This window comes from Gobius niger, assembly GCF_951799975.1.
Source record: "Gobius niger genome assembly, chromosome: 14".
Taxonomy (NCBI): Eukaryota; Metazoa; Chordata; class Actinopteri; order Gobiiformes; family Gobiidae; genus Gobius; species Gobius niger.
The window spans coordinates 17,943,453-17,956,233 of NC_136865.1; the positions used below are offsets into that span (position 1 = coordinate 17,943,453).

Consider the following 12,781-nt stretch of genomic DNA (forward strand, 5'->3'; position numbering starts at 1 on the left):
TACAACAACTCAAAATATCTTCTTGTGGGTAAATAAAAGCAGAGAGCTGCTCAAGGTCTCTACAGTCCCACCTACACTGACTGTGACATACAGGCAATGTGGGCTAAATGACTCCATCAGGCCATAACAAAAACAGGTAATTCTCCATTTCACCCACTCCTTTCTTATTACTTTACTATTTTCGGCTAGTTTTAAAGCAGTTTGAAAAAAAATATATATACATATATTCTGAGCATTGTATACTTATATAAGATTATTTCAATAAAGGCAATAATTTCGCTTTAGTGTATAGATTAACATATTTGCATATTTTTGGAATGTAAATTGAAATCTTACTTGTAAGAATAAGACTCTGCCAGAAGTAAAAAATCCCATTCAAAATGTCCATGGATGTTTTGCAAAATTCAAACATTAAAGCAGTAGCTTATGCCCCTAGAGGCCATAAGCGCCACTGCAGGTGTCGTAGCATGTTACGTTTTTTTTTACTCATTAATTGTCTGTGAGAGTAAATACTACGCTGACAGAAAAGACAAAGAGAGAGAGGGATATTGTGCATCCAATTACACAATGGAGATACTTTTTTTCACTCAAATGTGACTTGTCAATACTGCTAAAATGGTGCTAGCCCACAGTTAGCTTTGCCCGTTAGCCTGTTAGCTTCTTCTTCGTGATTCCATTAGTGTCTATTGGTGGCAGCAAAGTTGCAATTGTGGTTTTGTGAGACACCAGGGGAGATGAAAGACCCCCAATCATCCCATTAACACTTGTATTACCCCTGGAGGGACTAACGGAAACGATTTATTAAGGTAAACAAGTTACTTTGTACTGCTTTAGCTTTGTGCCAACAACTGACCATAGTGCTGCATATATTTTACAAGAAAGAAAATACAAGAAAATGAAATGCTTTAATCTTTTTATTTTTTTATTTATTTATTTATTTATTTATTTTTGGATAAATCTTTAACCTCTTACCGCCCTGCCTTAACTGAGCATATTTTCTCCAGCTTTACCCAAATCTAAAATCTCCTTGAAAAAAAGCAAGAATGAAAACATGACCCCCCCAAAAATGGGGAAAAAGCCACAAAAGAGCAACAAAAATGTGACAAAAAATAAGTTCTTGTAGGTCTTAGCTTTACAATAAGGGATGACTCTGGCCTATAGGCTGTGGACTTTTAGATTTGGGTAAAGCTGAACTGGAGAAAATGCGATCGGGTTAAGAGGTTAATAAATTATAAATGAAATTTTCATCACTTTTTCATCTTTTTTTTGTCCATTTTTTGTGGCTTTTGTTGGTTTATCATCACCTTTCTGGTGCGATTTCGTCTTTGTATTCATGGGGGGGAGAAAATGTGCTTGGTTGGGATTTAAGAGGTTAATTTAATGTTGTTTGACATAGCAAAACTAATCTTGCTTTTTGAGACTTAAAAACTGCCCAAGAAGAATAAAATGTGTTTGAGAAATGCCATTGTAATTAGTCAATAACACAAATGCTTGACTTCAAATGTGGTGATAGGAATCTTCCTGCCCTCAACCCTCGACAGTGTATTTCTTTATTCCAAAGTGTTGCTTTAAATCATTCCCATCTGGTGTTTGCTCCTAAATCTCTATATTTGGCTGACCTGAGGCTACATCCCGCCGTCCTGTGCAGTGTGTTGGAAGAGGTCCATGAGACTCGCGCATATAATCCCTTCAGCGAGCAGCGAGTGACCCATCCACGCATGAGGGGCACAAGAGGATGCTCCTGTCTCGACCTGAAAAGAAAGTTTCACATTTAGAGGAGAGCTGTTAAGGATTTTAAGCTTACGAGAATGACTTTTGCCATAGGTGAGTTTCCATTGGCGGGAGCTGACTGCTTTTTCTGTAATAGCCGGAGCTGTCCAGGAGGCAGCAATAACCGTGATTCAGTCTTTGCTTGCAATTTTCTAGTTTGAGCGCTCTTGGGGGAGTCCTGAACAAGTCTATCACCGACCGCTGCAGGGATGAGCTGTCACCGCCGTCAGTCTGTGGGCTCCCGACTCCAAACAACTGAAGAACAACTCCTTTACCTGTTGAGGACCATATTCCACACAGTAAGAAACAAGGTGCAGAATATTAGATGATTGTTGATGAAAGAAGTTGACTTTATTCAAGTCAACAAAACATCTCTTATTTCTGTACCTTTATTTAATCAGGAAAGTCTCACTGATATTAAGAATCTCTTTTTCCAAGAGGCCTCAGAGGAGATCCTATTGTACACATTTATTATAATGGTAGGGGAAACCAGAGCAACCTATACAAACTCCACACAGAAAGGTACAAGGAATTGAACCTAGGATCTTTTTACAGTGAGGCACGAGCACAAACCGTGCGCCACTGGTTAACCTCTTAACCCACGCCTAACCGAGTGCATTTTTCCAGTTCAGCTTTACCCAAACCTAAAAGATTACAGCCAACAAAACTCATATTTTGTGGCCGCATTGTCGTCACTTTTTTTTCCATTTTCTTTCATTTTCTTGCTTTTTTGCGTTTTCGTCACACATTTTTGTCACTTTTCTGTTGCTCCTTTGTGGGTTTTTGTCACTTTTATATCTCTTTTTTTGTCACTTTTTCATCACATTTTTGTCATTTTTTCATCTATTTTTTGTCACTTTTTCATCACATTTTTTGTCACGTTTGTGTTGCTCTTCTGTTGCATTTTCATCCTAATTTCCGTCTCATTTTTGCTGCTATTTCAACACTTTTTTTCAAGAAACTTTCAGATTTGGGGAAAAACCAAACTGGAGAAAATGTGCTCGGTTCTGGAGGTTAAGAGGTTAATAATGGATCTCGATTCTCGTTTTGAAGTTCTGGTATTTCCAGATATTTGGTCACAGTGCATTTAATTACTTGTTACTATGTGACAATATAGATAAAAGTAAACGTTTTTTCTTTGTTATGTGTCTCGCACACTTCCCCTCTGTATAATTAGTGTTAAAGTAAATTAAGAAACAAGCTTAAAATGCTAAATCATTTTTCTGTCAAGTATTGTATTGTGATTAAAACAAATGCATATCTGTATTAGGCTTGTGGAATTCATTTCTCATTTTCTTCACTACAAGCCAAAAGTAGATGCTGTTTTTGTGCAGATACAAAGTGGTTTTGTAGTACTAAGTCGTGGTCTGAACTACAGGGTTGCCTTATCTCTGTATTCCATAAATCCCTGGGGCCAAGTTCTATTGATATGATTTGGATTCTGATATCAGCACTGCACAATAGGAAATATCTGTAGGCAATGGTGTCGTTTTGTTCCTTCGCCTCATGCTTAGCGCTACCCATGGCTGAAGGCGGCATCTCGTTCCAAAAGCGTTTCTTTTTATATCACTGTGTATGTGAAGTCTGCGTCGGAAATGACACGTCTTCATGGACCGATGAGATTTGAGTCAGTTCTGCAGAGCCACAGCTCCCTCAGTGGGTCTCTGTGAGGTGATAGAAAGATGTGTGAGGATCTAGGCGTTTCATTGTATACAGTACACACTGCAGTTTCACAAAGACCAGACGTCACACAGTAGTAGTGGCAGCAGTGGTGGTGGTGGTGATAACTAAACCTTGGCCTATGCATTTGCTGCCCTCTACTGATCATTATAGTATACTGTATATCCACCCTACTGTACATGCTTTTAGTGGTAGGGGACACAGAGAAGGAAGGGAATCTTATTTATATAATACGTTTCACATGACAAAGGTACGTTGTCTTTTATTTAATGTCCTTTAGTACTATTGCTCTACAAGTAGTCCAATTTTTTTTAATTATTTTATTGACCTTTATTTAACCAGGATAGTCCCACTGAGATTAAGAATCTGTTTTTCAGGGGAGTCCTGGCCCCAGAGGGGAACCTATTGTACATGTTTTTAAGACAACAATTTCAATGGATCAAATGAAAAGACTGTGGTTACTTTCGGTGTACAATATGGGGTCTTCTTACAAAACCTGGCAATCCTTTCTTTTCATACAGTTACAGTATTTTGTATTTTTGTTTACAGCACTGGCCTTTGCTGACTACCCCCCCTGTTGCTTTTATTTATTAGTCTCACCAGGAGGAGGCCCAGTTTCTAAGAAGGGACTATGCAAAGCTTATCTGTGTACAAGGACAGAGCTACCACAACCCAAAGCTCCAGACTAAGCTGAAGCTGAAGGAGCAATTACAATTAGCAGTAATGTTATTGCTCCAAGTTTGGTCTCGCAAGTGTGTGTCAAATCTATTCCCAGTGAACAACATCATAGCAACCACGACAAGAGATTTTGCGTGTGGTCAAATACGTCCGGCCATTATATCATTTAAAATCTAGATAATGATAATATATATAGTGTGCAGATCAGTGCTGTAATTGATCTTATGACATAAAAGAGTGACAAGGTGACTTGGAAAACTAATTCCTATTACCCAGACCTTGGAATCTTTCAGCACAGCAATACATCATCATTTTAATGATACTGAGGTCTGAGGGCCAGCTCCAGCTTCCCAAGACAAACTGTAAATCCAGGGGGGACAGAACCGTTTCCGTTGTCGGCCCTAAGCTGTGGAACGCTCTGCCCCCTCACGTCTGAACTGCCCCCACAGTGGAGAGTTTTAAGTCTTAAGACCCGCTTTTACTCTCGGCCTTTTAACGGCGTGTGAGTTGTGTGGTCGTCTATGTATTTCATTTTGTCTCACTGCTTTTAGTTTTTACTTATGCTCTTATTTTATGGTTTCTTATTCGGAGCTGCATTGAGATGTTTTTGTTGTAATGCACTGTGGAACTGTCATGTTGTTTCAATGTGCTATAGAAATAGAGTGGATTAATTCAGCCAAGAAGCCCTGACATGTTGCAATTGCGACAGTGGTGGAAGAAGCACTCAATATTCTTACATAAGTAAAAGTGCAGATACAGGACCAAAAATGTACTTAAGTAAAAGTAAAAGTATCTGATAAAATGTTTACTTAAAAGTATGTATTATAACATGTACTTTATCAGTAAAAAGTAAAAGTATTTAAGAGTTTAATGCGCAGGAATTTAAACCGGATCTAAACATGGTTTAAACCGGATCTAAACATGGTTTAAACCGGATCTAAACATGGTTTAAACTGGATCTAAACATGGTCCAAACTGGCTCTAAACATGGTCTAAATCGGATTTAAACATGGTCTAAACCAGAGCTAAACATGGTCTAAACGAGATCTACACATGGTCTAAACCGGCTCTACACATGGTCTAAACCGGCTCTAAACATGGTCTAAACCAGATCTAAACATGGTCTAAACCGGATCTACACATGGTCTAAACCAGATCTAAACATGGTCTAAACCGGCTCTAACCATGGTCTAAACCAGATCTACACATGGTCTAAACCGGCTCTAACCATGGTCTAAACCAGATCTACACATGGTCTAAACCGGCTCTACACATGGTCTAAACCGGCTCTACACATGGTCTAAACCGGCTCTAAACATGGTCTAAACCAGATCTAAACATGGTCTAAACCGGATCTACACATGGTCTAAACCAGATCTAAACATGGTCTAAACCGGCTCTAACCATGGTCTAAACCAGATCTACACATGGTCTAAACCGGCTCTAACCATGGTCTAAACCAGATCTAAACATGGTTTAAACCGGCTCTAAACATGGTCTAAACCGGCTCTAAACATGGTCTAAACCGGATCTAAACATGGTCTAAACCGGATCTACACATGGTCTAAACCAGATCTAAACATGGTCTAAACCGGTTCTACACATGGTCTAAACCGGCTCTAAACATGGTCTAAACCAGATCTAAACATGGTCTAAACCGGCTCTACACATGGTCTAAACCAGATCTAAAAATGGTCTAAACCAAATCTAAACATGGTCTAAACCAGATCTAAACATGGTCTAAACCAGGTCTAAAGGACTAAAAAAATAAACCATGTCTAAACTGGGACTAAACCAGTTCATCACTTACAAATAAAATAAAATACTTTTACTTTTAACGCAATTTTTAAAATGCAGTAGAGTAGAAAGTACAGATACAGGCTCTAAAATGTAATGAAAAATTAGTAAGTAAAAGTACCTATAATTTGTACTTTTTACTTGTACTTGTACTTTTTACTTTGTTACTTTCCACCACTGAATTGCAATCAATCTTATACAATTGATTATTACCGTCATGTTGCGGAATAAAAAGTTTCTATGTTTGGTCCTTTCCCCCCAGGTCTCCCACAGAAACCACAACAACAAAAACATCTTAATTTGTGTTTTTGTTTTTGTGTGCAGGATTAAAAACACCCCTGAATTGCGTGTGCCTGGTGATGAAAATCTACTCAGTTTTACCCAAAAGGTAAACCTGCTCATTAGCTTGTATATTTCTATTAATCTGAAATTTGCACTATACTATCTCCCCGTAATACTAATCCCGCTATTGCCCCACATAGTAGTAGCCAGTGTGTCATTCTTCGCCACCATATTGTCTCTTCTTTTGTCTCCTCAGCTGCCCCTCTCTGACAGATGCAGGCCGGCCTCCAGATGTTCGCTGGGATTATGATTGACAAGCGGCTGGTCTGGGCTGCTCTATACCTGTTTGGCGCAGGTGTGGCATTATCGTCTGAAATCCAGTGCCCGCTGCCCTGCTTCTGCAACGCATCCGAACAGAGTGTGAACTGCTCTGGCGTCCAGCTGTCCTCAATCCCAAACAACCTGCCTTCGAACGCTAAATCAGTCCGTTTTACTCACAACAAAGTCAAATCCCTCGGAAGTCACCAGTTTCAAGGCTTAGCACACCTACAGGAGTTGGACTTATGCGACAATATCCTGGCAGTAATTGAAGTCGAAGCTTTTGTTGGCCTGCAAGCTCTGTTGTCTCTGAAACTCGCTCGCAATCACTTGAAGATTATTCCCGTGGAGGCGTTTAGCGGCTTACCCAAACTGCAATTACTAGATATAAGTGACAATGAGATCCTTGTGTTGTTGGCTTTTACTTTCCGCGATTTGCCTTCCCTGCGCTGTCTTAATGCCTCACAAAACGACTTGGTTTTTGTCTCTCATAATGCCTTCACGGGCCTAACAAGTCTGCAGGAGCTTTATTTAGATGGGGGTAATCTCACTGAGGTGCCAACTAATGCAATAACTCAATTTAGTGAGCTGAAAAGTCTGCATTTTTACCATTTTGGCCTGGCTACGTTGCCAAATTTCTCTTTCTACCCTCTTGGGAGTCTTAAGCAACTTGTGATTTCACATTGGGTAATGCTTGAGACAATTTCGGTCAATAGCCTCTTTGGTCTAAATCTTACACATCTAACTATCACGAACTGCAACCTTAGTGCCGTCCCTTACACTCCTTTGCATCATCTCGTGTATCTTGTGCGCCTGGACCTTTCGTATAACCCGATTGCATACATTTACAAACAACTTCTTGGAGACTTGCTTCGCCTTCAGGAGTTTCATTTAATTGGCGGGTCATTGCTACACATTGAACTTGAAGCGTTTAAAGGCCTGGCGTATTTTAGGGTGCTAAATCTATCAAGGAACTATCTCCCAACACTTGAATCTGGGGTTTTACACTCATTAGAGACATTGAAAGTGCTTGGCCTTGATAACAATCCGCTTAAATGTGATTGCCGTCTGCTGTGGGTGGTCAAGAGGAAACTGTACCTAAATTTTGGTGGAAGTCTGCCGGTGTGCGCCACATCCGATCAGGAGCAGGGGATGAGTTTTCTTGACTTTTCAGAGGATGACACCTCGAGGCTTCTGACATGCCGCCGACCTAGAATAAGAAAACGTAAAAAACAAGAAGTGCGGGTAGACCAGGGGCATACCGTGATGCTTTATTGCAATGCAGAAGGTGACCCGGTGCCATCTGTCACCTGGCTCGACCCCTTGCTCAGGCCCTTGTCGCCCGTTGGAAGGCTGCGCGCTCTGCCCAATGGGTCGCTGGAGGTCCGCTATGCCCAACCCCAGGATAGTGGCACTTATGTCTGCGTTGCTTCAAACGCAGCAGGAAACGATAGCCTCCGTGTCAGTCTCAACGTGAGGGGCTTTCCATCATCACCTAAAAAGCTATTTCGTCTCACATCCTGGTTTGCTGCGCCATCTGCCACTCCAGATGCCAGTGCCGCGCAGGAGTTCGCTTTTGATGTCAAAACATTACTGATAGCAGCAACCATAGGCCTCCTGTCATTCTTCAGCTCGGTCTGCTTGTGTTTCGTTTTCATGTTTTTCTGGAGTAAAAGTAAAGGGCGCATAAAACACACTGCCACTATTGCATATGTACCTCGGAGTGCAATGAGCAGCAGCAACAGTGGGAACTGCGCAGAGACAACAAGCAGATTTACTATGAAATTGTTGTAACTTGGAAACTGTGTGCATGAACCACACGTGCCTTTTTCCGTGCATGAATGATATACATGTACATATGTAACGGGTTAGATCTAGAGTTCTCAAACCTTTTGTGGCTGAGGCATTATGATTAATTCAGGAGTTTAAAACCATGCGCATAACAACATTTAAAGGCCCTATACCTGATTTGATTGTATATTACAAACTAGAAAGAGAAAGAAGGAGAAACCACTAAATACAAATCCTTAGGGGTACAAACTCATTCTTAACTTTTTTGACATATTTATAGCATCCTAATTCCTTACAGGACAGTTTTATAGGCACATTTCACAACTTGCAGGGTCATTTTTCAGGGTCACTGTCACACAATGCTGAAAAACTCGTCTGTAAGTTCATGAAATTGATACAAATGCTTTATATTTGAATACACCGTGTTTTTCCCACAAATGTCTAGGTTTACGATATACTAAAGGAGGGCAAATTTTGTTCCACCACTAGAAAAAAAAGTCAGGTATAGTGCCTTTAAGTGAAGTGTATTGCTCTGAGAGGATTTTCTCATAAGCCTTTAAAAATATCCTATAACTAAATTTTTTTGTAGTGACTCCACACTCTGGAACCCAGTTTGAGAACCACCATAGTACATTTGTTGAAAAAAAGAAAAGAGAGATAAATTTAGCATATAAAAAGTATTTTTATGAATTTTATTTCTTATTCATTTTATTGTTATGAATAAGAAGCTGTAACTGTAAATTTGATGTGAGTACAAAAAGGGGAAAATAGGTTGCGTCTTTTAAATAAAATTCACTTGCTCTTATATTTGTCTGGTTTATTATTCTCAGGAAACTTTTATCAATGGATGGATGGATGGATAGCTGATAAGACAGTGGATGATACACTGCCCACCCCTTCAGCATGCTATAATCATTTACACATATGTTTTGTCAGATGTAAAACAAGTCAAATATTTAGTTAATGGGAATTTGCTACCATATGTGAAATATAGGACATTAAGATTGACATATCGCTACAGCAGGGGTAGGCAACGTCAAGCCTCTCTGTTTTTTGAGTGAACACAACAGAGATCGAAACACCTGATAAAATGCATAAAATATTGTCAATTTCTTTGAAAATTTCTTGGGAGGACAACATTACTACAAACTTGTACAGTATTCATCATACATTCTGCTGCCTCCTCTCTTAAACTTGCCTACATATATATATATTATTTAGTTCAATGGCCTACAGGCCATAGACTTCTGGTTTATGCTACACACACAAAATAAATAACATGCATTATTTTGTAAACGCCGTAACCGGAAATAGATACCTTGCACCGGAAGTAGTTTCCAATTGCGCTAGCTAAAGGCTAAAGCTACCTTTTAGTTATGTTTTTGTATTTTCTTTTTTACCTGTAACAGTAAAATTAACCATTTGGGGGGCGTTTATTTCTATCTTAGTCAACCATAAATATGAGCTGTGAAAACTGCGAATAAGTAGATTGTTGCATCCGTAAATTGGCGTTTAAAGTAGCACACACGACAGTGCTACATAGAAAGCCCGCAAAGCAAAACACTTATCTTTTGTGTTGAAAATGAGTCTGGCTGATACTCGAGAGCCCCGAAAGACTGCGGGAAACCGTATGTCCAAACTGCTGGACGCTGAAGAAGAGGATGAATTCTATAAGACAACTTATGGAGGATTCAATGATGTAAGTAACATGAGGTGAACAGGGCGCTAATACATCTCGCGACTGTATTCTGGTTGTAATAACACTGAATGAATGAATGAATGAATGAATGAAATCACAACATTCATGAACATCTTTTTTCCCCACACCTGAACCAAGCACAGTTAGGCTTTACCCAAATCTGAAAGCTTCTTGAAAAAAGCGTCAAAAATATCAACGCAAATTAAATGAAAACAAGGATGAAAACGCAACAAAATGGCAACCAAAGAATAGCAGTAAAGTGACCAAAAGTGACAAAAAGCGACGAAAAAGTGACAAATATGCAACAAAAACGCAATGAAAGATATGTAAAAACAACAACACAATTAGGTCATTATGCCATATAAAATTGTCAGCTTTGGTTTATCACACTCAGGCAGATGTTCATTATCTCAACACAAACAGTTCGAGTACGTTACAGTAAAATCTATATTAGTATTTACTTTATATTTGTCTAGAGTATGACTTGAATGGATAAACAAATGTGACTGGATTGTTTATTTACATGATTTCATGCTTAATATAATATTTCTAATAATCAAAATGTTTAATTCCTAAAGGAATCAGGGGATGACGAGTATCATGGGGATCATTCAGACACAGAAGACGAGGTGGACAGTGACTTCGATATTGATGAAGGTGATGAGCCGGATAGTGACCAAGAGGAGGATGCGCCAAAAAGGAAAAGTCGTGTTGTGACCAAGGCCTATAAGGTCAGAAGAAATTTAAATACAATCTTTAAATCTTCCCGTCCTTTATGTGACTTGACGTTTGCTTGAACCTTAGGAACCAATTAAAGTAGCTAAACCTAAGCCCAAAAAACCTGTAGAGGAGCAGAAGAAGACTGAGAGAACTCGAGTCGAGACCAAAAGGAGAGTAACGCAAGAGTTTCATGACTATGGTGACAGCAAGAGCAAAATAAGTAAGATAAACACAACACTATATACTAAAATGATGCAATGAACTATCTGCCAATAATTGTACTTGACACTTCTTTGTAGCTCGAAAGTCTGTGCGCAAGTCGACAAGCGAACACACCCGTAAAACGAATCTGCGCCTTCAAGAACGGCAGTATGCACCGCGCAGAAGAAGAGGCGCTCATCGGGATAAACCGCTCACACAGGAGGAGCTGCTGGCAGAGGCCAAGATAACAGCTGAACTCAACATACGATCATTGGGTATGAGCCTGACTGTTCAATACATTTACAAACAATACTAACAAAGAAGAGTATATTTATACAATACATTTAGGATATGTTTTGGTTCGGTATTGGACTTTGAAAGCTATGTTAAGATCTAGATCAGTATAAATTGTGTAAATCTTCCTGCAAAGTGACACTGTTTCTGTTGGGGTTTTGCCTTGTAGAGAATTATGAAAGACTGGAGGCTGATAAGAAGAAACAAGTTCACAAGAAAAGGCGTTTTGATGGACCAACAATCCGTTATCACTCAGTTCTGATGCCTGTAGTCTCTTCCTCTTTGTTGAAAGAAGAAAATGTTGATGTTGAAGGGTATATATGATATGCTGTCTCTAATTACACTCCCATTGTTGTACTATTTTGTGGAATAATGTTTTTTTTCTTCCCTGCCTAAGGTTGGATCAGGACGTCCCTCAGTCGACCACAGCTAACCCCAGCACACCGTCCCAACAGCAGCAGCCGACAGGAGGCTTGTGCTCCCGTACGTACATAACATTCAGCGACGACGATGCGTTTGAAGCATCTTTTCCCAATCGTGCGCAGCCCCCTCCCCAGCTACCCATTCAGGAGGTGTGTCCCGTCACCCATAAGACTGCACTGTACAAGGACCCAGTCACCGACATACCTTACGCCAATGCACGGGCTTTCAAGATTATCCGAGAGGCGTATCGTAAATATGTGGCTGCTCACGGGTTTCCAAACACGTCTGTGGCCCCTTCAGGACAAGACACTACGGCATCAAAAGGGGCTCGGCAAAAAATGGTGGTTAAACAGACTGCGGCGGCAACATGAAACGGCATGTTGTCGGTCAAATAAAAGGCATTATGGTTTTGTACAGTTAGTTGTTTTTGTCAACCTTCTTTTTTATTTCTTTGTCTGGCTAAACGTTGTTTTCTTGACCAACTATATGCTTATACATTAAGTTGTCTGAAATGTCCAAATTGAACACAAACTTCTAAGTACAAACTCTCATCTGAGAACTTTTTCACACTGTTAATTTTCTTCTACAGAAATAAATGCCAAATCACAAATTGCCTTTTTCATTTTACTTTTTCTAACACATTTTTTAATATACATTTTTTTTTTTTTTTTACCAAAGGCTGTTGAGGCATTTTCTGGTTTGATGGTTTGTCATGGCTGACTGAATTTAATTAGGAAACGTTGCCAGCATTGTATGCTTTTTTTGTTGTTTTGTTTTTAAACTTGAATCAAATGAAAATGCAGCAGCACTGTGTACCACTGTGTTCCAAATAAGAATGTAAAGGGACCATAGATGCAGGGCAGGCCCTAGCCAATTTGGCACCCTAGGCGAGATTGAACTTTTGATTGAAACTTGCTCACAACAGTTACTATTTTTCGGAAGTCAATTTACGAATTTTACCGCGATGATACACGGCTCCCCGAAGGCGTAGAAGGGCCAAGGCGGGCTTGCTTGAAGTCTCTAGATTCCAACACAAAAGACCGAAAGTCTATTTCAGTTCCAAAGTTATGTCCGGCGATGTTGTAGATGGCGGGAGCATGGGGTTCAAAAATTAAGCTGATGGCGCCT

General features: G+C 39.8%; 2 protein-coding genes across 2 annotated transcripts; both read left to right on the forward strand.

The window, feature by feature from the left end:
• The first annotated feature begins 1,668 nt into the window (after nucleotides 1-1,668).
• On the forward strand, nucleotides 1,669-8,438 carry LOC306974392 (leucine-rich repeat and immunoglobulin-like domain-containing nogo receptor-interacting protein 1). Its single transcript, XM_079571623.1, has 4 exons — nucleotides 1,669-1,824; nucleotides 1,927-2,081; nucleotides 6,250-6,313; nucleotides 6,464-8,438. Exon 4 carries the CDS (start codon nucleotides 6,481-6,483, stop codon nucleotides 8,317-8,319), a length of 1,839 nt encoding a protein of 612 aa, XP_079427749.1. The 5' UTR covers nucleotides 1,669-1,824; nucleotides 1,927-2,081; nucleotides 6,250-6,313; nucleotides 6,464-6,480; the 3' UTR covers nucleotides 8,320-8,438.
• Nucleotides 8,439-9,650: 1,212 nt separating this feature from the next.
• On the forward strand, nucleotides 9,651-12,143 carry vps72a (vacuolar protein sorting 72 homolog a). Its single transcript, XM_079571411.1, has 6 exons — nucleotides 9,651-10,015; nucleotides 10,594-10,746; nucleotides 10,820-10,955; nucleotides 11,035-11,211; nucleotides 11,400-11,544; nucleotides 11,628-12,143. The coding sequence occupies exons 1-6, from the start codon at nucleotides 9,899-9,901 to the stop codon at nucleotides 12,022-12,024; spliced, it is 1,125 nt and encodes a 374-aa protein (XP_079427537.1). The 5' UTR covers nucleotides 9,651-9,898; the 3' UTR covers nucleotides 12,025-12,143.
• The last annotated feature ends 638 nt before the right edge of the window (nucleotides 12,144-12,781 follow it).

Excerpts from the sequence above, each read along its gene's own strand:
- LOC306974392 (XM_079571623.1), top strand. The coding sequence starts at position 6,481 with ATGCAGGCCGGCCTCCAGATGTTCGCTGGGATTATGATTGACAAGCGG.
- vps72a (XM_079571411.1), top strand. The coding sequence starts at position 9,899 with ATGAGTCTGGCTGATACTCGAGAGCCCCGAAAGACTGCGGGAAACCGT. Across the intron at positions 10,747-10,819 it reads TTGTGACCAAGGCCTATAAG|GAACCAATTAAAGTAGCTAA; the intron begins GTCAGAAGAAAT and ends CTTGAACCTTAG. Across the intron at positions 10,956-11,034 it reads TGACAGCAAGAGCAAAATAA|CTCGAAAGTCTGTGCGCAAG; the intron begins GTAAGATAAACA and ends ACTTCTTTGTAG.